Below are 22,444 nucleotides of genomic sequence, written 5' to 3'. Positions count from 1 at the left end.
ATCCCTCCCGTCCCTTCTCCGACCACAGCCGGGGGCCTCGCCCGCGGTGACGTGGCCCCAACAGGCCTTCCTCGAGGACCCCAGAACCACAGCAGAGAGAAAGCATCCGTCAGACACGGGACAAAACTATCAAAGGAAGATGTTTTATTTTCAAGTTTCTATGGAGATGTTACAAACGATGCAGACTTAAAGGAAAAAAAAACATTTAAAAATTTTAAACTACCATTTTAAAATAAAAATATGATTAGGTAAAATAATAAATAATGACATCCCGTGACACTTTTTGAGATGAAGGTGTGTCGCGTGCCTCGGCTGCAGGGACCCCCGCCCCAGCCCCGGCCCGGCCGCCAGGCTGCACGCCCACCCGGCATTCTAATGATGTAGGAATGAAAGGGACACACCGTCCAAATCTTGACTTTATTTTTTAATATAAAAAATGCCATTTTGGAAACCCACCCTACCTTTTCCCCTAACATAATGCTTTACCTCTTAAAAATAAAAAATAAAGTACTAATTCTATATACATCACGTGTACCATACAAAAATGTATCCAAAGTTTCTATTGCTACCAAAGTGTTCTAAATTAAAACAAGTTACAGAAAGCCCCTCATTGTAAACAAAAGATTACAAGTTACAAAATCAAAGAACACAGCCAGAGTCATTTGTACAACAACCAACACATCCTGCTCCCAAAGCAAGTTGAATTTTTATGTGCCTGTATAAAAATGCATATCAATATACTTCTGCCAATCTCTCTCATTATAAAGCAAATGATACACTTTCTACAATAAATAATCCGCTGGGAGGCACACCCGTGGGAGGCTGGAGCGGACAGGCGGAGGCTGGCGAGTGGTCGAGGCTGGCGAGGCCCGGAGGCGGCGCCCACCCAGCCCTCACGGGGGCGGCGGAGTGTTTTTGGTGATTTGCAAGTGATGCACGCGGCATAAATTTATTCTCCACCTCTTTGCACAAAGTACCGTTCAAAATAATGTCATCTTCTTTCTTAAAATACACATTTGTCATTGTAAATTTACATCCCATCTATTAAATAAGTGGTACTCTGTGTAAAGAGCATGATTTACAAAATTATTAAACATTCAAAAGTCTTTAAAAAAAAAAACAAACAAAAAACAGCTACAGATCAAAGGAAGCGACGCCGGCAGCGCCCTCTGGAGTGACCCGTGAGGGGCACAGAGCTGCACTCGGGGGACGCGCCCACGCCATTCACAGAGCGCCCAGGCAGGGATGATTTCGTAGAAAACTGGGAAATAAAACCTCCCCCTCCCTGGGAGAAAGAATTAAACTACACCTAAAAATCAGAATAAGTTAAGTGGTGAATATACAGTATGTACAGCGTATCGACACTATGGACAAGGCCACAGCCGCGTCAGTCTATGTCGCTGAGGTCACTGGCCGGCTCCCCGTGCACGCGGCTCAGGTGGTTCATGGCGCGGTCGAAGGCGATCCTCACCGCCTTCCGGATGCTGGAGTTCCTCCCCTCCATCATCTTCAACTTGTCTATCGTCTCATCAATGCCAAGGGGAACCATCTTGGACTTCGGGAGCCACTGCCTTTGAAGGAAGAGAATGCACCGTGAGGCTGTGCCAGTGTCAACCTGCCCCTCGGCCACCGCACACACACCCAGCCTCCACGCCGTCGGGCACTTCAGGCCAAGTGGCATCTCGGAAAGCGCCCGAGCGCGCAATCAGTGGTCACCTCCTCTACTCAGCGTCACTTCCCGGGGGGCCGCAGCAGCCCTCAGCCGTCCACGCCATACCTGAGTGGCCACCAAGGGGCACGCACACGCACGACACGTGCACTCACACGGCAAGGAGTGGAGGGCGGGGCCACGGGTCCGGAAGACCCACTGAGCCACAGGGAACGCAGCAGGGGGGTTGCCCGGGTCAGGGGGCAGCAAGACACACAAGCCCAATGGAGCCGCACGGGACACTGCGGCCGGCTCCCCACCGAGCAGCCTAGGGCACAGAAAGGGCCACGGTGCAGAGGACAGACGAGCCTGGCGCCAGAAGGGCGGGGGGGCAGTTCCCGCGAGCACTCAGGTCAGGGTCTGGACCGCGGCCCGTCGGGGGCCAAGGCAGGGGCATCCGCTGGCAGAGCACAGGGGTCTGGGAGCCCGTGGGAGGCCCGTCGGGACCACACAGACCCACCCAGGGCCCGGCGGGCACTCACCAGCTTCTCTTGTTGTCGAAGAACAGGACGAGGAAGAGCTTTTCGTCCGCCTTGGTCTGCATGTGCTCGCCGACCTTCAGCACGTCCAGCGGCGGCGCCGGGATGGTGACCCCGTTGTGGTGGCCAGGCACACGCGGCATCTTGGGGTCGATGATCTGCCGAGGGAGGACACGGGGTCGCGGCGGAGCCCTCGCACCCCGTGCCCCGGAGCAGGCCAGGGCCTGACGAGAGGGGGGTCTCAAGGAACTCCGCCCACACCCCGACACCCCCGTGTGCGTCTCCCGGCAAGTGGTCACAGGACGCCTGTCCCCAGGGCCCGGGGACACGGCCACGTGGCTCACCAGGGCCGGGTACGAGGGGTAGCCGCTGCACTTGGCCCACACGACCTTCAGGGGCTCAAGGACGGAGGCCGCGGCGTCAGTTGAAATCCACATGCTGTTCTGACCAACTTCTAAGGAGAAGAGGGAGAGAAAGGAGTCAGAAGGGCAGGGCCCCCGGGACCCAACACGCTGCACAGCTGAGGCCGCCCCAGGGTGGCAAGACGGGCCTTGGGGGTGCGACCGGCCCGGCCTGAGGGCGCGAGAGCCGGGGGGAGGCAGAAGGCCGGCCCACAGTGGTGCTTAGGGACTCCGCACCCGCCCTCAAGCCGCGACACCAAGTCGCCCTGCACCCCACCCCTCCCCCAGCTCTAAGGCCTCCGGCCCCCAGGTCCCCAGCATCTCCCACTCCGCGCACAGGCGGTGGTGGGCGTGGACGCACCGGCCGCGATCCGGGCTGCCTTGGCGTAGTTCCCGTTCTCGATGCAGGAGATCAGCGCGCTGCGGTCCTCCAGCGTGTGCCTGCGGACCAGGGCGGGCTTGCCCCGGCCGCACGGGGGCGCGCTAAAGCTTCAGGAGGGAAAGAGGGGCCCATCAGAGCCCGGCCGCGGGCCCTGCACGAGGGGAGGCGGGGAGGGATCAGGAGGGAAGGGAGACGGCAGGGCCGTGCTGGCCACCTTTTTTTTTTTTGGGCCCCACTGTGTGGGATCTTAATTCCCCGAACAGGGATCAATCCCGGGCCCGGCAGTGAGAGTCCTAACCACTGGACCACCAGGGAATTCCCAGCCACCAACTTGCTAAAGGCAAGACTCAGCACAAAAACACCAAGTATAGACGTAACTCAAGTTAGACTTCTATGGGGTTTGCCTTCCCACTTCTGGTGAAATTCTACAAAGCAGATCACTGCGGAAGAGACACTGCCCTCGAGGGAGGGAGGGAGGGAGGGAGGGAGGGAGGTGGCGGGCGGCTCGGGGCGGGGCCCACCTGGAGTCGCAGAGCGGGCTGCTGCTGGAGGAGACGCTGGACTCGGAGGCGCAGCGGCGGCGGGGCGCGGCCGTTCTCCCCGGGGCGCCGCCCAGCTCCTGCTCGCCCCTCGCAGCCCCAAAGCCATTGGTGAGCCCTGCAACACAGGCGCACGCGGCCCTGAGCTCTGCTCCCCGCGGCAGGTGCCCGCACCACCACCCTCTCTAAACCGGGGACAACACCAGACAATTGCGCCCTGTCCACCCCAGCACCCAGCACGCTCAGAACACGGGGACAGGGGCACCGAACTGAGATGACAAGCCACGGCGAAGTCAGGGCACACTGGTCTCCAGAAGGTGCTCTTAAAAACAGGCCCCACAAAGGCAAGGAGGACCTCCCGCGACTCCTTCCTGGACGGTCAACGCCTGCCGACAGAGGCCCCAAGTCTGGGGGGGGCCCCCGGGGGGTGGGGGGATGGGAGCCACGGGCTTCTGGGGGATCAGCACGTCCATGTCTAAGGAAAACCTTCTTTCAAAACAAAGCACTAGCAGGACCCCCCAAAAACGCTCACGACCTCCTGAAATCCAAGACAAGCATCTCGCTCACGTGGGCGCCGTGTCCAGACGCCACCGAGACCACCAGCACCAAGGCACACGGGTGAGGACGCGCCACCAGGGGGCCAGAACCCCCAAGCAGCCCAACAAGCCAACGGCTTCACCTTAGCACCTGAGAAGTGTTTTAATCGAGGCAAATCTCAACGCCAAACCACACATCCTGCCCCCGAAAAGTCTGACGCCAGCAGGAGGCAGGAAGGACACCCCAGGTCAGAAGGGGCCGCGAGCTGCCGCCTGTGTCCAGCGCTGCCAGGCCCAGCCCGGCCCCTCTGGGTGCGGCGGCTGCAGGGAAGGCGTGTTTTTTCCCCAGAAGAGAATCCCATTCCTCGTGCTTCAAAAATTTTTAAATCCATTTTTTCAAAAAATTTTTGAAGTAGTTAAGCCAGATTACAGGGGATTCTCATCTGCTTCACGTTACTTTGCTGTAAACAAAGGGAGGTGAGTAAACCTAGACAGACAGCCGCTGGCAAGTACAAACGCAGGAACAGAGCGCGCCCTGCTGCTCCCGAAGGGAACGAAGCCCCCCCGACTCTCCTTAAGCGAGCCAGTCAGACGTCCTGCTCCATCTCCGTCAGACGTGACACCACTGGCTACAGGAAAAGCTTAGCGTTTTCCGTTTCAAACCTAATCCATATTTATAAGTAGTACCTGGAGGCAGTGGCGGGTGCTGCACTCTTTTTCGGAACTTGGACCAAACCACCTCAGGAAGGCAGGCCCATGAAACAGAGCGGCTGGGCCAAGGCTGCGGGGCTGAACCACGGCCGCTTCTGGCGGTCCCAGCCCGTGGGGCCCAGGTCCACCAGGAGGGGCCGCGCTCACGCAGGCGCAAGCCCAGCACCAGCGCTGCTACAAGATCCCACCTGTACCCTCCGGGGAGGGCCCAGGACAGCACCCGACACCGGGCCAGGTCCACACGCACCGTGTGGCGACAGCCCAGGGGTCAAGGTCACGCAGCCACCAAGCTGCTCCAAGCACAGCCAGCGTGGACAGCCTCCCCCTGCGCCCAACCTCCCACTGGCAAAGCAGGCTGCCCATCCGCCTCTCCTGGCAGAGCAGGAAGAGGGGCCCTAGAAGGTGACGGGGCGTCTCACCGCCCGTGACAGGTACCCGGCGCCTGGGAAGAGCTGGGGCGAGCAGTGCATGGGGCCTGCCATCCGCGACCCGCCCCCCCCCCCCCCATCCAAAGGCAGGAGGCGGCAGCCAGGAAGGGCAAGAGGAAGGGCAGGGCGCCCGTCACAGGACACGCGTGGTGAAGGTCAGACGAAGGACAGGCCTCCTGACTGCGGAGAAAGGAGAGGGGAGAGTGGCCCCGGCTCCAGGGCACCAAGCAAGCCTGCACTCATGTCGTCCCCGGGAGACAGCACAGACATCACCCACATGGCACGCACAGTGACAAGTGACACCAGGGGAGAAGACCCAGAGGTGGGGAGTCCTCAGCTGGGAAACAAGAGGACACACGCCCCCAGGGTGACCAGCTAGTCACGTATGGTTTTCCCCGTGTCACGCACTGAGCAGCAGACAAGCCCAAGGGCACGAGGCCGCGTGGCCAGAGCAGGGCCAGCCTCCGCAAGCCACCGCACGCCACCCAGAGACCTGCAGAGACCTGAAATGCCACTCAGTAGGGCAGGGTCACAGGTCTGCACAGAAGTGGGCCCAGAGCCACAGGCAGACACAGGTGCCCCCGCAGTGCCTCCGAGAGCCAGGTTAGTGCCCGGTGAAAAGTGCCTTCAGGGACCAGCCAACACCCCCTAGACATGAGATGCACCCCCAGAGCCCCTGGGGATCAGGGCTGACGCCTCGGGCGATAGAGGAGGCGCCCCGGAGTCTAAACCCCCTTCTCTGCCCCAAAGGAGGACCTGCCGAGCGGGAAGCCCCAGCCCAGCTGCAGCTCAAGGCCGTCCAGGCGCCCCCAGGCCTCCCGAAACGCGGGTCATTAGTGGCTGCAGCGACCTCCATCCTGAACGCCTCGCACCTGCCGGGTGGCAAGAAGCCTCCAGGTGCTCCCACAGGGGTGCCGGGCACCCGAGGTCCACCCCGCCACGCCCTCGCCGGGCCGTGAAGACCTCCTGGACGGCAGCCCAGCAAGAGGCACAGCGACAGGAGCGGCTGCGCCCCCTGCCACCACACGGTGTGGACGCAAGGGGTCCCCTCACACGACACAGTGCCAGGGCCAGTGGGCACAGGGACTGCAGCCGGCCTGTCGGAGCAGAGGGCATGCCTGTTATTTTGGCTCCAAGATTTTATTTTTACTGTTGGCAACAGAATTGCATTTTTTATGCGTTTTTCCACTTTTCAATAAAAACACAGAAGCACATCAAGTAAGATCCCAACACCCTGCTTTTGCCCAGACCGGCTCCAAGAAGACGCAGCAGCGTGCAAAGCTCGCCAGGACGCCCAGCATGGGACGCCCCCAGGCCCGCAGCCAAGACGTCCGCTCGTGGCGACCAGAGACAGAACTGTGCCTCCCCGAGAGCCCCGGTACGAGCGGGAGAAGGAGCCAGAGGAGAGACAAGCGAGGGCGGGCGGGCCCGGCGGGAGCCAGGAGGCGCTAACAGCAGACAGCGAGGGGAGACGGGGCTGATGCCACGTGGTCCGGCACCGTGTGTGGCCTGCACAGTCCTTCCCGAGCCCGGCGCCCAACCCAGAGCCCCTGGTCATCTCAGACTGGTCCTGTGCCGGCCGAGGGCGGGTCAGAAGCTCTATCCACGCGAGTCATCTGTGGACACAGCACGCTCTCCAGGCACCTCGGCCCAAGGCTTCCTTCTGCATCGTCACCCTATCCACGGGGAGGCCGAGCGACGTCCCAGCCAGGTCCCAGCCAGCTGGAGGGCGGGCGTCTGGCTGACTTACAGAGGGGCGGGGGTGGCACGGCTCCTCCGAGGGCTGCTGTTTGTGTTTGTGTTTGGAGGGCGGCTGAACGGATGCTTCCAATGTCATCCACAAGAACTGCGTGAAACGCAAGGGTGAAGGAATCCTTCTGCGTTCCAAAATGACCGCATAGCAGAACTCCAGTCCAAGGTAAGAGAAAATAATTAGGATTCAAAAAGTGAACTACCCAGCATGTTAGTAAGTAGTTAAAACGAGAACCTGGAAACCAGCGAAAAAGCCGTTCAGTCGGAGCGCAGGCCCCGCAGAGCAGCCTCCTGCCCGAGCAGCCTGCAGACACGGCGACAGACGCAAGCGCACGCGACCCACCACGCGCACGACGGGAGCCGCGTGCAGGGATCTCAGGCGAGGAGACGGGCAGCACGGTGTCCTGGCCTGGGGCCCACGAGCCAGCGGTCACAGAAAGAAGCCGGGAGACCACGCAGGGCCTGGCGGCACGGCTCCAGGAGCAGCAGCCAGCGTGCCAACGCCGCCCGCGGGCGCTTCCGAGGAGAGGCCTGAGTGCCCGGAAGGAACAAGGCGGGGTTCACCCTAACCTGGAGGCCTTGCAGCAAACTGTGGACACCCGCGGGCTCCCTACGAGGCAGAGCACGCAGACGGACCCTTGGAGAACAGAAGATTCGAAATACCCCAAGTCCCGAGACTGCAAAGACTGCCGCTCGGGGCAAGGGACCCGGCCGCGGGGCCCACAAGACGCCCGGGCGACGGGCCAGTCGAGGGCCGAGCAGACCCTGAGGACTCACCGCACACCACTACAGGCACCGCCGTTCTGGAATGGGAAGCAAAGGGCTCCGTCTGAGCCAGGCCATAGGGGTCGACACCTCGGACGCACCCCGGCCCTCATGCAAAGCCTGCGGGAAACCCCCAGCCTCAACCATCACCACCGAACACCGGCAAGATCCTCGGCTCAGCCGCGGAAACCGGAAGGAGCGGACGTGATTTTCTACACACGGAAACCGGAAGGAGCGGACGTGATTTTCTACACACTGAAACCGGAAGGAGCGGACATGATTTTCTACACACGGAAACCGGAAGGAGCGGACGTGATTTTCTACACACGGAAGCCGGAAGGAGCGGACGTGATTTTCTACACACGGAAACCGGAAGGAGCGGACGTGATTTTCTACAAGGGACCTTTGGTGAGGGAGTCCAAGAGGGCCCCGAAAGCCCAGCGGTTGAAGGCCCATGGGGGGGGGGGGGGGGCAACGGTTCCAGAGGAACAGCCGGGCGGCGAGGGCCACGTCGGGGCCTGGCAGCCCACCCCCCGGACACCAGCTTCGCCAGGGACCCCTGACCGCAGTGCCCTGCGCACGCTGCACCAGAACACGACGCCCTGACTCGCCTCCCGGTGCAGATGCCGGGACCCTCCAGTGCGCTTGAAAACCAAGCCGAGGCTCTTTCGCTAAATTCGGCCGAGAAAGGCCCCAGGCTAGTTACGGAGCCCCGAGCACTGACACAGGCTCCCCCGTATCTGTACCCTGGACACACTCAAGCAGCTGGCAGCACTCAGAAATAAAGTTTTAACAAATTATCAAAAAACACCAACTTGATATTGATCCATCGAACTAAAAGCACAAAATGTAACGTTTCAATAACCCTAATCACGTGTGCAGAAGTTTACTGTGGAAGGACAGCCAGCCAGGCGACACACCTCCCCGCACGCCGGGCTGCAGCCGCCCGCCCCTCCAGGGTGGACGCCCGGGACCGAGGCACCCAGCCGGCCCCACGGACCCGTGGCTCAAACTGAGTCAAGCGCCGGAGGAGGAGACGCACTTCTCTGTCTGGATGCGGCAGACAGAGCAGCGGCAGACACGAGCCGGCTCTGGTCCACGTCCGGGACCAAAGGGAGCTCAGACCGCCCCCAGGAGACAGCCCCGCGGGCCCGCCGCCGTGGAGGGGCGCGGATGGCAACCGGCTAGGCGACCAGCACAGACACCCCTCGCCTCCCGGCGGGAAGGCTGGAAACTGGCTCTGAAAGAGCAGGAAGGTGCCTCCTGCAAACAAAGCTGGAGGGAAATTCCTGACGGAGCGCCAGCACAGGGATGTCTGGGTGAGTTAATCAGACGAGCTTAAGCCATAAAAGCTTAGTAGTAAATGAGAAACTTTCAAGTGTTATCTCAGCAGGAGATAACCCATCGTGGGTGTACCAACCAAGCCACACAGGACAGCGAGAAAATGTCAAAGGACGCTTTAAGCAAGTGGGTGACACGCCGCATTTAGCCCCGACCCTGTGGGCCTCAGAAGGGAGGCCTGCGGGACGCCCGCCGTCACCTGCCGCACCTGGACCTGCCCACACGGACAGCACAGCCAAGCACCAGCCACGCTCGGAAGCCGGCCTGGGTCCAGACTCTCCAAGGGGAGGGACGCGCAGGGCCCCCAGCGCCCAGGCCCCCCAAGGTGGCGCCACCTCAGACTTATGATCCAGGGCTTCTCAAAGAAGAACACCATCTGTCTTCTCACGTGGACAACGAGGTGCAAAACACCGAAGCTGCTGGCACACCCGCCCCCCACCCCCGCCCCGCCCCGAGACAGAACGCGGCCGGCGCGGCACTTACCTGTGTCCAGGCGCTTTCCCGGGGACCCCTCCTCCACCTCGGAATCGCCGCAGGTGCTTCGCGACCTTTTTCTTGGCTGCAGAAGAGTCTCCAACCTCGGAAGGACTACAGACAAAAAGGTTTTGGTCCCTAGCTGAGGAGAAGTTGGCTGGGTTTCAGTGTTCTTGGCAGACTTTGGGGGGCTTACACTTTTCGATTTGCAGAAGAGAACAGAAGTGCGTCTGTTTACATCGCTTGATGGCTCCGCCACCGCGGAGGCCGCCGCCGGCGCATCGCCACTACTGGCGAGGGTGGGCTCTGGAGGGTGTCCGATTACCAGTGCGCTCTGAGTGCAAGTGCTATGTGATTCATTACCAAATGTGACTCTTTTGAATAGTTTACTCTGCTCTGGGTTGAGTTCTACTGGTTTGAGGGTTGGTGGTTCTGAATTAGTCTCCGAGTTTGAAGGAAGAGGTAATGCATCTGATGGTTCAAGTTTAGGGGGAGATTTATCTCCTGAAAAAATTATAAATAAAGTGATTTTTGAAAACTGATAATTATAAAATCTATTATAAAACTTACTATAAATGTGAAGTCCACCGAAATACTAATTCAATTAAGGAAACACAGCATCACACATAACTGTCTGCAAGCAGCCGCGGGTCACCCTGTGTGCGTTTCCCTAACACCGAGGCCGCGGCGCCTGGCGCCCAGGTGTCCAGAGTTACCCTCTGAAGACAACCCTGAAGACCACCGCACGTGTGCCAGCATCAAGTCATCATTCGAGTTCATGACAGTTTCTGCAATCAACATCCACTTACCTTGAGGAAGGAAAATATTTCACGTAACTAAGGGGCTCTAAGCGGGCATTCCCACAGTCCTGACCTGGTCCACAAGGTTAGCAGACAGAGGAAACAGCACGCAGACCTGACTTCTGACCAGGGCACTCTTAAGTCGTGTCAAAACCAGGGAGTGGTGAGTGGCTGCGAACGATCCAGGAGAGCAGGAACACTTCCCACTCTGTTCTCAGATACACTAACTTCTGTGCCACCTCCAGAGACATTACAACCTACGTTCTTTCTTCTAAGTCTGACTTTAAATATAAAAACACAACCTCTGGACAAAGACTGTTTTAACCTCTTAAGAAAAAGGCTTTAAAAGTTACTAACATGGAAACAAGACGCCTGAGAGCCGGCCTGTCAGCCCCGCGCCCCGAGAGGCTGGAGAAGCCTCTCCAGGGAGGACGGGGCTGGCCGGGGCGGGCACACCCTCTGGGATAAAAGCCACCGAGGTTTCTCTCCAGGCAAGGCTGATACTGGCTTCAGGATGTATGACATAAAACCAGAAGGACACTAAGTAGTACGTATCATCACAGAGTAGAGTTTCTATTTTATGAAACCTGCACATCTCCCCAAAACCGTCTAGAACACATAAGGTTAATATTTTAAATCCAAAGTCATTCTGAAAGTGAAAAGCTACACAACTTCTAAGGTTCGTTTACGTCTCTGAGCAAATGTTTCGAGAATTCTCCCAACTTATGGTGAGGAGAGCCAGCCAGGCTCGGAGCCCAGGAGGGTGGCACGGAACTGCAGGAGCGCTCTGCCCAGGCAGCTGTGGTCAGGCTCTGCCCCAGAGGGGCCTTCGCTTTCAAACGCCACTCAAAGCCTGTTAAAGCACGTGACAGCGACTCAGAAAATGAGCAGAGAGCCTCTCCTGGACCAAAAGCTGTTAGAAGCGTCAGTTTCAGAAGGAGACACTGACTCATCTCGCATGCAAACGCTAGGGCCTGAGGCCCACTGCCGGCGCGGCTGGTGAGGAACCTCCCCCGCCCGCTGCTCGTGACCACGTGGGGAACACTGACCAGGTGGGAACTAGGGACATGCAGAGTGACCGCTGGGAGGCTTCCTGTCACTCACTAGGAACGCCAAGGGCATCTTCCCAGGGGTGGGGCCCTCCTCCCTCCCTTTCCCCCACCTGCCCCCCAGACCCACAGGGGCTCTCGTGCTGACCTGACACCAAGGCGTCAGCACCTGCCGCAGCCTCGGCAGGCAGGGGGACGCAGGGGTGGCAGTGCCGCCCCCCGCCAGGCCCCTGCACTCAGCAAGCGCACTAGGCCACCTCAGGCCCCACCCCCAGGCTTGGCCGCTCCTGCTGGGGCAGCAGCCCCCCGCAGGCGCCCACGGCCCTGGCCGCCCGCACACGAGGCCCGGGACCACGTGGTCCACGGCGGACTGCGCCCACACCCAGCCTGTGCCAGCCGCGGGGAACGGGGGGGGCTCTTCAGAGGGGCCACCCGACCCTCCCCCTCCCTGAAGGCTACGCTATGGCACAGGGCCCTGCAGTCTGCCGGGGCGGCTCACAGAGGCATGTCCCAGGCCTCTGGGGGCCGCGCAGAAGCAGAGTGGGCGTCAAGGACAGAAGCTGCTCAGGTGGCCCGGTGCAAACCACCCCCACCACCAGCTGCGGGACCCTCGCAGGCCACTGGCCCCGAGCCTCCGTGCCCTCGTCCGTCAGACGAGGACAGAAAGCACCGTGACCAATGACCCCGCTGCGCTCGCCACGCTCAGAGCAGGTGCCAGGCAGGGCCCTGGGGGGGGCGTGGGGGGTGCACACGGAGCCGACACGAGAGCGCAAGTCCGTGTACAGTCACTGGCTGCGAACAATCACACGCTGCTTAAGCGCTCGTGAAAAACGCTCGATTAACTTCCAGAGCCCACGCTCTTCGTTCGTGGCATCAACGAATGCAGAGCGCCTGAAATCCTGTTCACGGAGCTCATCCCACACAGAACAGCCCGGCGGCTCCACTCGGGGCACCCCACCTGCCCCACTGCTTCGGGGCGTCTGCAGGGCAGCTTCTCCACCGTCCACACCCGTGGCGCCAACCCGCCCAAGAGACGCTTCCAAACCAAAGCCACAAACGGCCTGGGGACCCAGCGAGGCACCTGTCTGGACACCGCGCCACCAACCCTCCCGAGTCAGGGGCCCCTGTCCTCTCTCGAGCGTGACTGCACCGTCCAGCCTCCAGCTGACCCTGGCAGCCCCTCTGGAGCCTCCAGGGAAAGAGACGGGCGCAGTCTTAAAACAGCGGAGACAGGGCTCGAACCCGACACTGGACCAAAGCCCCGACAGCTAGAGGCAGAGGCCGCTCAGCGACCCAGGCCCACGGCCTCGGCCACGCCGTCCTCACTGCCCTGCCCCACCCCGCTGCTCGACGGAAACTTCACCGTGTGTGAAACCGACGACCCGGGCACGAGGCTCCCCGGCTGACGGCCCCACACCAGCACCACACAGACCGCGGGCAGAGTCCGCGGGCGCCCGCCCCAAGGTGCGCGGAGCCCCACGCCCGCCGCCCCTGCCTGGCGCCTGACGCCAGCGTCTCCTCCCTGCTCAGGTTTCCAACGGAAACCTGTGAACATTAAATCACAACTAAGACCGTGTTTGATGTTGAGAAATCACCACTCTTTCAAGCGTGACGGATTGATATTGTGGTCCTGAGTCTTTCAGAAGATTCTTGAGTTTTGCCCCGGGACGGTGATCCCAAGTACACGTTTCTACACTCGCTCACAAACGGCTGCTTCCGCCGCCTCCGCCAACCTCTGTGTCATCCACACGACCCCAGCCCCAACGTCTGGAGGCCACGCCGCTTCTTCACGGGGGGCGCCCCCACCCTCCCTGACAAGCCCGGCTGTTTCTCCTCTCCACCCACACCTCTCCTTCCACGTGTCGCTCCTAACCAGCACAGCTCCAGGCCTCCCTGCTCACATCTGCCGCGCCTCCACCTGCTTCCTCCGATGTGGGCCGGCCCCACGGAACAGCGAGAGGGGCCGCCGGGGACGCCCGCCCAGCAGGAGAGCTCAGAAGCCGATGGCGGACCAACCTGTCGACACATTCTCCCCCCAACCCACTCTTTTGCACAAGAAGAGAAACGCGTGCCCTCAGCCGGAGGGGCAGCTCGAGCAGCGGGAAGGGGCCAGCTGGCAGGCAAGCAGGTGCCCATGCCGGAACCCACGCTCCAGGCCCACCCTGCACCCCGAGGACCCCTGAAGGCACAGAAGGGGGCACAGCCCGGGAACCCAGGTAGGCCCGGCTGTCGAAGGTCCCCTTGGGCAAGTGCTCCTCAGAACCAGAACCCCAAGAGGCAGGGCCGGCGCAGGTGGCGGCAGGGAGGCTCCCCCAGACTCTACGGACCTGACGTAACTCCCAGAACCCAGGAGAAGCTGCAGAGCCTGTAGCTGACAGCGCAGCCATGCACCAGAGAGGCCATCGCGAGCAAAAGTCTGCAGGAGCGACTCAGGGTCGCTCTCTAAGGGAAGAGAGAGCTCAGGGTTCCAGGTCCTTCCGGCCCCACTGCTGCCTCAGGCAACTGGAGAAAACAGGAGGGAGACACGCAGGACACTGCTCCGCCGGGGGAGGCCCAGCGCCAGCCCACGGGGGCCCATGCAGAGGCACACGCGGCCACCGCCAGGACACGGCAGGCCCGCAAGGCTGGCACCCGTCCGCAGCACACCTCAGCTCTTTTAAGAAGATAAGCTGGAGAACAACTTGGCGTCTGGTTTGATCAATGTCTTTGTTATTCTTATCTGGACGCGGTGGAGAAAAAAATCAGAAAGACCGTAAAACAGCTGCCAACTGCTGTGTTGGCAGGGAGTCTGACTCCACGGCCTCTGTCGCTGCCTGAAACGTGCTGACCCTCAGGCGAGGCAAGGAGAGCATGAGGGGCGGCCCTCGGCCCGCCCTAGAGCTCCAGCCCCCGGAGGGCGCCTCCCAGAGCCCAGGCTGAACTGGCATCCACGGCCCGTCCTGCCGGGGAGGGGGCTCCTCTGGGCGCGCGTCCGGCCCAGCCCTGTGCCCCACACGCTCGGCCCACGACGGAGCACAGGAGGGACCTTCGCACCCCCCAGGCCCTCCGCCCTCCCAGAAGCGAGCCAGTGAGGGCTGAGCGCACCCCGCGCAGGTCACCAGGCACCCGGTGCAACGACTCTGCTCCACTCTCCTGAACCGACACACAGTCGGGGCCCCCCGTCACTCTCCAACCACCCTGGCAAGGCTGCAGACGACATAGACGGTGCTCCTGAAATAGTTTTCCGGAACCAAGCTGAGAAAAAAGTCTCATTCCACGCCCCAGACTCTCGTTAGTGCCCAAACGCGGCGCGGACGGCACGGACGGCCCGGCGTGTGCCCGGAGGTTTCCGAGCGCTCCTGGCCCGCGCCCCCGAGCGTGCTTACCTTCCTCCCCGGTCTCCTGCCCCAGCTGAGCACCGTCCTCTTCAAAGCCTGCAGTACCTGACTCGGCGGCCGGGGGCTGGCTGTGCTGCTGGCTCAGCTGGCTCCGAAGAGCGGCGATCTCCTTCTTCAGCAACTTGGCCCGCTTGCTCCGCGACCCGCTGGACTTCATGGAGCACGTGAGGTCCAGCATGTCCAGCAGCTCCCGCAGCTGCTCCTCCAGGACCATGTGGGCCCTACTGGCCGGGCTCAGCAACCTGTCCACTGGAAGCAGAGGCACGGCCATCAGAAGCCTCAGACCACCCGGCCGGCCCTGCCGGGGAGCCCCGGGCCCCCATCTGCGCATGGCGCCCACGAGGGCCGCCGCCAGGGGCGTACACGGGAGCAGGGGCGGTGCCCAGGGACGCCAAGCCCTCCTGCTGAGACCAGCCGCCCAGGCCGAGCGAGGACTCCGAGAAAGGGCCCAAGGGAGGTGTGGACTCCCCGAGGGCACCAGCGTGGGGCGTCTGCGCATCGCGACTGATGTCTGACCTCAAGTCTCGGGCCCAGGCTGCCGTCTGGCTTTTCTAAAACTGGGCTGCAAAATTCACAGATAATTTGGAGTTTGGGGCACATTTACTACAAAAACCGCTAGCAATTTCCATTTCAGCCAAACACCAAAATTCATAAAGCACAGATTATCTTAAATCAGTGAGAAGCAGGCAAGAAACAAAACGAGTCTACAGAAGCCCCTGCAGATAAAACTGGGACAAAAACGGCAGTGCCCGGCAGTCCAGACAAAGGAACACACCTCCCCCCTCAGGCAAATCTTTTACTAAAGCACCACCTCGTCCACGAAGGGAACGAGACGACGGTATAGGGAAACACAGCAGAAAGCATCCCGACAAAAGCCCGCACATAAGAAGGTTCACGGAAACAGAAGGCACGTCACTTGAGGAGCCTCACCACAGCGTCTGGTCCTCCCTCGTGCCACCCCAATGCTGAAGGAGGAGCGGATTAGACTTTGCATCCCTAATTCTATCCTCAGTGAAACCTGGGTGCAGAGGCACACGCAAGCACTTGTGGTGGCTCGCCCGGCTGTTTCCTGCAAGGCCTGACCTCCGCAGTCCCGCGCCCCTGCCCGCCCAGGGCTCCTGTGGGGGCAGAGCCGTGCAGCAAGGCAGCAGCTTCCAAGGGTCGGACGAGTCAGCGGACGGCAGGCCCCCCAAGGCCACGGCGCAAGGAGTGCACCGCCGGGGAGAGGGCCCCGTGCCTGTGCCCTGCTAACTTCCAAGCACAGCGACAGCCTTGCTCTGGCCACAGACGCCCTCCCAAGTCCGTAAGGGCCCACATGGGCCCAAGGCCCCGGCTACACTGCTTCCTGGTCTGTATCAGGCCGACCTAGGCCGTCCTGCTCGGGGCCACAGGCCACGCGTCTCTCTCAAGTGGGACCCTGAAACGTGGCTGCCCTGAACAGAGATGCACTGACTGTAAAATACACACTACGTGGCAAAGAGGAAATGAGAAGCCAGTGGACGCGACCCTCCGCAGTCTTTATGTCATTTACACGTTAAATTCGCCACGTGAGACACGGTGGGTTAAAAACACACCACTAAAATAAGTTTCGCCTGTTTCCCGCCTTTTCACGAGGCTACTAGGAAGCCTCAAGTCAGTGTGTGGCTCCCACCCCCTTTCTCCTGGGCCTACCCGCACGGCGTCTGCGGGGGGAGCACCCTCCCGCCTGTTCCCGGACAGCCGCGCTTACCGTCGTCCCAGGAGAAAGGCCGCCGGGGGGCCGCGGGGGGCCGCTCGGGCAGGTGCATCCCTGAGGCCTCCTCGAAGCCGACGCTGTCGGCCTGGCGCCTGGCCTGCCTGAGCACCACGCCACCCTGGTCACGCAGCCGCACGGCCGCCCGGTAGAACACCGTGTCCTTGGCGTTGTACTTCATGCAGTTGTCCACGATGAGGTCAAAGTCCTCCTCCAACTCCCTGAGAGTCCGGTACCCTTGCGCTTCTAACCGTTTCCGCATCGTGGCAAAGTCCATAGGGTGTTTAATGTGATCCAGATAATCCGGAACCTGATTCCAGGAAAGAAAACAGCCGTTTACAGACAAAACAGGATTCATTCGTGCTACATAACCAGCACAGCTGCCACGTAAGGCAGCCACACGTGCACATACACACATGAACACACGCACCCACACAATGCTCACACAGTACCGAGTGGCAGCAGTGAGACACACCAAACTGAAGCCTGGGTCCTTCCAAGGACCCTCCCAGCCAAGGCCCCTAAAGCACAAACGCAGGAACCCAACCCCCGGCCGGGCAGACACGCACTGGGAAGGGCTCTTTCTTCGTCCCTTTGGTCACCGCAGACATGAGGAAGAAAAGGGAACGCGAGGGCGAGGACACCCACCTCCTTCAGGCTCACTGGCTGGGCAAATATCCGGGCCGGGTCCTTCTCCTGCAGCTGGTCCAGCACGGAGCGCAGCAGCACGGTGAGCGGGGTCAGCCGCAGCTCCAGGGCCACCTGCTCCAGCTTCACCTGGGGGCCAGCACACGCGGTCTCAGGGCCCGAGGGGACCCTCCCGCTGAGAAGCCGCTCAACACCGCCCTGTGGCCGACGGGGCCCACTTTACGGGCACACACGGCGCCCCTTCCTGCCCGTGCTTCCCGGGACCGCAATGGACACCACACCACCCCAGGCCAGCCAGCCTCCTTCAAGACAGGTCAGTGCCACCCCCCCAAAGCCCCCCGCACCCAGGGCGACGGTCACCCGGCCAGCACCCCTCACCAGGGAGGACGGCTTGGAGGAGGCAGGGGGCGAGGACTGCAGGCCCAGGGGACAAGCAGCTGCACGCCCCGCCCCGCCCCCGGACGCCCCGCCCCCGCGGCCTCACCTGCTCCCTCTTGAGCTTCTCGCGCTTGCGCAGGAGCTCAATGAGCAGGCGCGCGCGCTCCAGGTCGTGCCGCAGCCGCTGCCAGTACTTTAGCTTCTCTTTGGCAGCTTGAATCTCCTCGTCGTTTTCTCTCTGAGGAGAGGAATGGAGTCGGCCTCGTCCCCCGCACAGACCCGCCGAGGAAGGGCTCCAAGGCCCAGGCGCCACCTCCCCAGCGTCTCGGCCCCGCGCACGTCCTTCCTGGGGACACGCGCGCGCACCCTGCCAGCCCATCTCCAGGCCAGCGCTGGCGGGGAGGGATGGGGCTGAGCAGCGAGGGCTGGGGACCAGGGCACGCCGGTGGAGAGACCTGGCCGCCCGGGCGGCGCGGCGCGCTCTCTGGGCAGCCTCGGCTAGGCGCTCCCAAGACCCTCGCCCAGCCAGGCCGCCCAGCCCCCCCACGCGCACGTCCTCACTTCCTTCCCGCCCCAGCGCTGCGCAGGCGCTTGGGCCCTCAGCGCGCTCCTCCCGGAGGGTCAGGACTGCTGCCCGTCCCCAGCCCCAGGCGCCCACCCTCTACCGCCTGCGCCCGACACCACCAGGAAGCCCACATGCCCAGGCTCAGCCCACCCTGTGCCGGCATCTCAGCTGAAGGCTTGCCGGCCCACAGCTCCGGGAGGAAGGGGCAGTCGGGCTCCTCACCTTCCCACACCAGCCCCGCTAAGGCTCCCAGCGGGTGTCTGGGGCCCTCCCGATTACAGCAGTCCCAAAGCCGAGTCCGACTTTATGCACGGGGCTCCCCTTCCCTGTTGCCGTCGTGGACACACGCACCTCCAGCCTCAGCTAAGGCAGCAGCGCCGGCACTGTTGCTGGAACACTGATGCCGGCACAACGCTCAGGCCCTCTTCTCTCCCCGGTCCCTTCTGCCCCTCGGGTTTCCACCCCCATCCAGACAGAGCGGAAACAGCACAGCCAGCAGGCGGAGTCCGGCCCCCGACGCTTACGCAGTCCTATCCCAGTCCGAAGCCTGAACCTGGCAGCAGGGGGCGCTCTGCCCCGAGGGCGGAAACGGTGAGGATCAACCCTGAGGCCACCACACAGGGGCTGACACTGCCCTCTAGGACCTTGGCGTCTGAAGGCAAAGAACCAATGACGAGCTGCAAGGCACCTCTCTTCTCGCTCTACAGGGAAACGCAGCAGAGCGAGGCCCAGGAGGCCGGGTGCGGGGACGTGGGCTGGCCCTGGGCCTCCTCTCCGCCAGGCGTCCTCCAGGCTCCACCAGATTCCAATCACTGGGCTTGTTTTTACGTTATTTGAAATTCTCAGGCATCAACCAGGAGTTAACAGTAACATCGGCTGTATGAACAAAGCCAGTAAATAAATACACTGAAAGGTGGGCTTAGAAAACCAAATTCCCCAAGAGCATCTGAAAATCACCTTGTCCGTTAGTCTGAAATAGACACCGAAAATATCAGCTAAAGGATGTTTAGCTGATAATGAGGGAGAGGAAGGCAGGTAAGCCCCAACAAGCCCCTGGTGCCCATCTGCTGTGCGCACTGCCCGCTACCGCCCGGCTGCAGGACTGAAGGGCCGCCAAGGGCGGCTCTCCCCGCATACAACGGCCCCACCACACAGGAACCTGCTGGCAGGACCTGACTGAGGCCCACACCTCTTCTGCACAAAAGGGCCTGAGTTTCTGACTCTGCTCAAGTGGTCTTACTTCACCTAAAACCAACCCTGGGAAGTTCCATAAACTGGGGCGGTAATGAAGCCATTTCTGGTTCCAAAAAACTCTCAGGAAAGAGGATCTTAGAGGACAGCTTGCAATCAAGCCGAGGTCCACCCAACAAAGGAGGGGAGGACACCCACTGCCTGGAAGGGAGACGGCCAGGACCCTCCCCCGCCCAGGGTCAGGACCACCTAGGTCAGATCAAAACCCTGTGCTGGAGGCACAGGGCAGGCCAGCTCTGCGGGGTGAGGCCCTGGCACACGCACCCAACTCCCCAGACATCACCAAGGGCCTAAAGACCCTGAGGGATAGCCACCCCGGCCCCTGACGCTGACGCCAGCGGCAGCAAGGCAGACAGGAGTGGCCCTGCCCCAGCAGAGCAGGACAACCGTGTTCTCCCAAAGCCACCAGAGAGCGGGCAGGGGACGCTCTCCCGCCAGGGGGCGCATCGGGGTTGAGGGGGCGGGCATGCTCGCTCAAAGGCAGGACAGGAGGGACAGGAGCCACACCCCACCCCAGCACTCACTGCAGGCCCTCACCCCCAGCAGGCTCTGCAGGATGGTGGAGGCCAGGCTCCAGGGAGGGTCACTGCCAAGGGGACCCGCTCTGAACAGACCACCGAGGAGGCAGCACCCAACAACCCGAGGCGCCTCGTCTGCCCCAGGCCAGCTCATTCCATCTGTCTGTCTGTCCCCAACCAGAAGGCGGCCACGGGAGGGAAGGGCTGCACCTGCCCCCTTCCAGGCCCCGGCTCAGGGCTAAATGAGTCAGCTTAACCTCTAATACCAAGTAATTTTAAGGTTTCAAAGAACATCAAAAATCACACCAAGCCTTGAACGTCCCGTGTGGAACATTAATGTTTCGGACGTCCGCACAAGTCAACCTTTGCTAGAACGCGATGGAAGAAGGAGCTGGGTGCCGCCCTTCCACCCGTCCGCCTCCTGTCCTTCCCACGAAGCGGGAGCTCACGTCCCCAGCGTGGCGGGTGGCAGGCCGCCCCGCGTCCGTGTCCCTGCCCACACAGGCCACACAGCTGGGCTCTATACGACCCAGTCAGAGCCCTCTCCTGGCCAAGCCAAGGTACACCTCAGGGCTCAGTGTAAGTCATAAGGACCCAGATCTCTGTGGTTCCTCCCAATTCCTTCTGCCAAGAGAGCTGACGCTTCCCTTTCCCGTTTCCTGTGGGTGAATCCTCCCATCGTTACAAATCTACCTCGTGTGGGGCAGGATGGGAATACAACACGACTGGTCTCGAACCCTCGTGCCAGCCTCCTGAGAGCACATGCTCCACCAGGAGTGACCCCCCACCCCACTCCCCTGAGGTGCAGGCAGGCCCCTCGTGTGCACACGCCCCCAACCCCCCAGCTTCCTGCCCCCAAACCCAGCCCAGGTCCCACGGGCAACCACATAGGCCCCGGGCCGCCACTCCCAGCGCAGTTCACCCTGCGCCCCCGCAGGGCCCCGAGACGAGACTCCTGGGGCTGCATTCTCCACGTCTCCCATTTCTCTGCCGTCACCCAGGCGAGGACGAAGCCCTCCGTCCTGCCTCGCTGCCCCCATCTTGCGACGCCTGCTTACCTGCCACCCCAGAGGCCTGCAGACTCTGGGCCCCCGCCCCTGCCCCCCTTTCCTGGGGCTCCCGAGACAGCACCCAAGCAAGCCAGCCGACCTCAGTCCCCATGGTTCCAGCCCTGCAGCCTCCTGAACGGCCCCCAGCCCACAGCTGGCCCTCCCGGCCCACGGGCACGTGTTCCGACACAGCCCTGACCGAGACCCGAACTCCGGGCCCGATGCGGAGGAGGGAGGAGCGCGCAGGGCGCCACTAAATAAGGCCCGGGTCTGACGGAAGGCTGAGGGTGAGCCCCAGGGGCCAGGCCCCCACGGGTGAGCACGGGCGCCCCTGGCCCTCAGGGTCGGCAGCACGGCCAACACAAGCAGCCAGCGGTCCCGACGCTGGATGGAGCGGGCAGGCGGGCGCAGGACAGCGGAGCAGCCGGCAGGCCAGCAGGGCTCAGGACGCGGCACCTCCCGGCCCCTCTGTGCGCACGTCCACCGTAGCCGCAGCCCAGGGTTCAGGGAGCCGCTTGGTGTGCAAGGTCCACCCGAGCAAACAAGGGCGGCAGCACTGCGTCTGCACAGAGGCCTGTGCCACGTCTCGGGGGAGGGGACTCAGATGGCACTGCGGGCACCAGGACCCCCAGGGGAGAGACGGCCCCAACAGCACACCCTCGGGGGCAGCGGGTCTGAGAAGCACACCCTGTAGCCTTGCGGTGCCTCCTTTCCCGGGGATGGAGGAGGGTCGGGGACACAGCCCACCCCACAGAGGCCCAGGATCTTAACGGTTCCTCTGGATTCCAGAAAGCCCTAAGACGACGTCAAACTGAGCGTCTAAGTGCGTTAGTAACGTTCAATGACCTACGCTGTGAGCACGACAGGACTGGGAAGATCGAGAGAAGGGGCTCCCTAGCAAGGACGTCGCCGCTGGCGAGGTGGAGAGGGCAGCGCTCAGCCCGGGCCTCACGCCGGGACCAAGGAGAAGCGACAGCAGAGTCGGGAAGCAGCAACTCCCGAAACACCGGGATGAAAACAGCGGCTGATTCCCTCGACGTGGGGACCCCAGGGATGGGGACCCTCACAGCTGCCAGGCAGTCCCGCCCCGGCCAGAACTCAGCGGAGGGAGCGCCCTTCACGCCAGGAACCCAGATGCCGGACGCGGCGCCCGGGCCGCTCTGACTGATGATGCACGGGGACAGACGGCAGAGCCTCCAGGGTGCGGCGGGAGCCGCGGCGATCCAACAGGAACCGGTCGGGAGGGCCCCCGCTGGGCACCCGAGTCTAGGAGGCTGCGCCCCTCAGTACACAGGGGCAGACGACTCCTTCTTGTTTTGGGGCATCGCAGGGTCGACCCCTTCCTTTCTAAATCCATCCTTTCAGAGAAACGCTCTACAACACCAGATGGGTCTATGAACGCAGATCAACCGCTAAGACGTAAGCGCTAGTCTGGTTTTGTTCTTTGCTCCCCCCCTCGCTTGTCTTGGCCCTCGTCGCCCTCGGCACGGCCCCCAAGTTACATCGCTCCCGCACGGCAGCCCCTGTCCCCTGCCGCTCCACCCCTGGCAGGCATCCCCGC

At 62.0% G+C, this 22,444-nt stretch overlaps 1 protein-coding gene across 5 annotated transcripts in view; it reads right to left on the bottom strand.

Annotated features, from left to right (window-relative positions):
- Window positions 1–1,387: 1,387 nt before the first annotated feature.
- BRD1 (bromodomain containing 1) overlaps window positions 1,388–22,444 on the bottom strand; it is a 30,619-nt gene continuing 9,562 nt past the window's right edge. The window contains exons 3-12 of one of the 5 annotated variants that reach the window (XM_065886810.1): window positions 17,607–17,738; window positions 17,123–17,251; window positions 16,472–16,784; window positions 14,731–14,991; window positions 9,526–10,020; window positions 3,492–3,627; window positions 2,950–3,077; window positions 2,532–2,641; window positions 2,191–2,345; window positions 1,388–1,571 (exon numbers count right to left, since the gene is read on the bottom strand). In XM_065886810.1, coding sequence (XP_065742882.1) covers window positions 1,388–1,571; window positions 2,191–2,345; window positions 2,532–2,641; window positions 2,950–3,077; window positions 3,492–3,627; window positions 9,526–10,020; window positions 14,731–14,991; window positions 16,472–16,784; window positions 17,123–17,251; window positions 17,607–17,738 — 2,043 coding nt within the window. The remainder of the gene's footprint in view (window positions 1,572–2,190; window positions 2,346–2,531; window positions 2,642–2,949; window positions 3,078–3,491; window positions 3,628–9,525; window positions 10,021–14,730; window positions 14,992–16,471; window positions 16,785–17,122; window positions 17,252–17,606; window positions 17,739–22,444) is intronic. The other 4 variants (XM_065886815.1, XM_065886812.1, XM_065886811.1 and 1 more) reach the window with 4 other exon arrangements.

The sequence above is a fragment of the Phocoena phocoena genome, chromosome 11 (genome assembly GCF_963924675.1).
Source record: "Phocoena phocoena chromosome 11, mPhoPho1.1, whole genome shotgun sequence".
NCBI classification, from domain to species: domain Eukaryota; kingdom Metazoa; phylum Chordata; class Mammalia; order Artiodactyla; family Phocoenidae; genus Phocoena; species Phocoena phocoena.
Note: the sequence above shows the minus strand (reverse complement) of the source record. Positions and strands in the feature narration are given on the sequence as shown.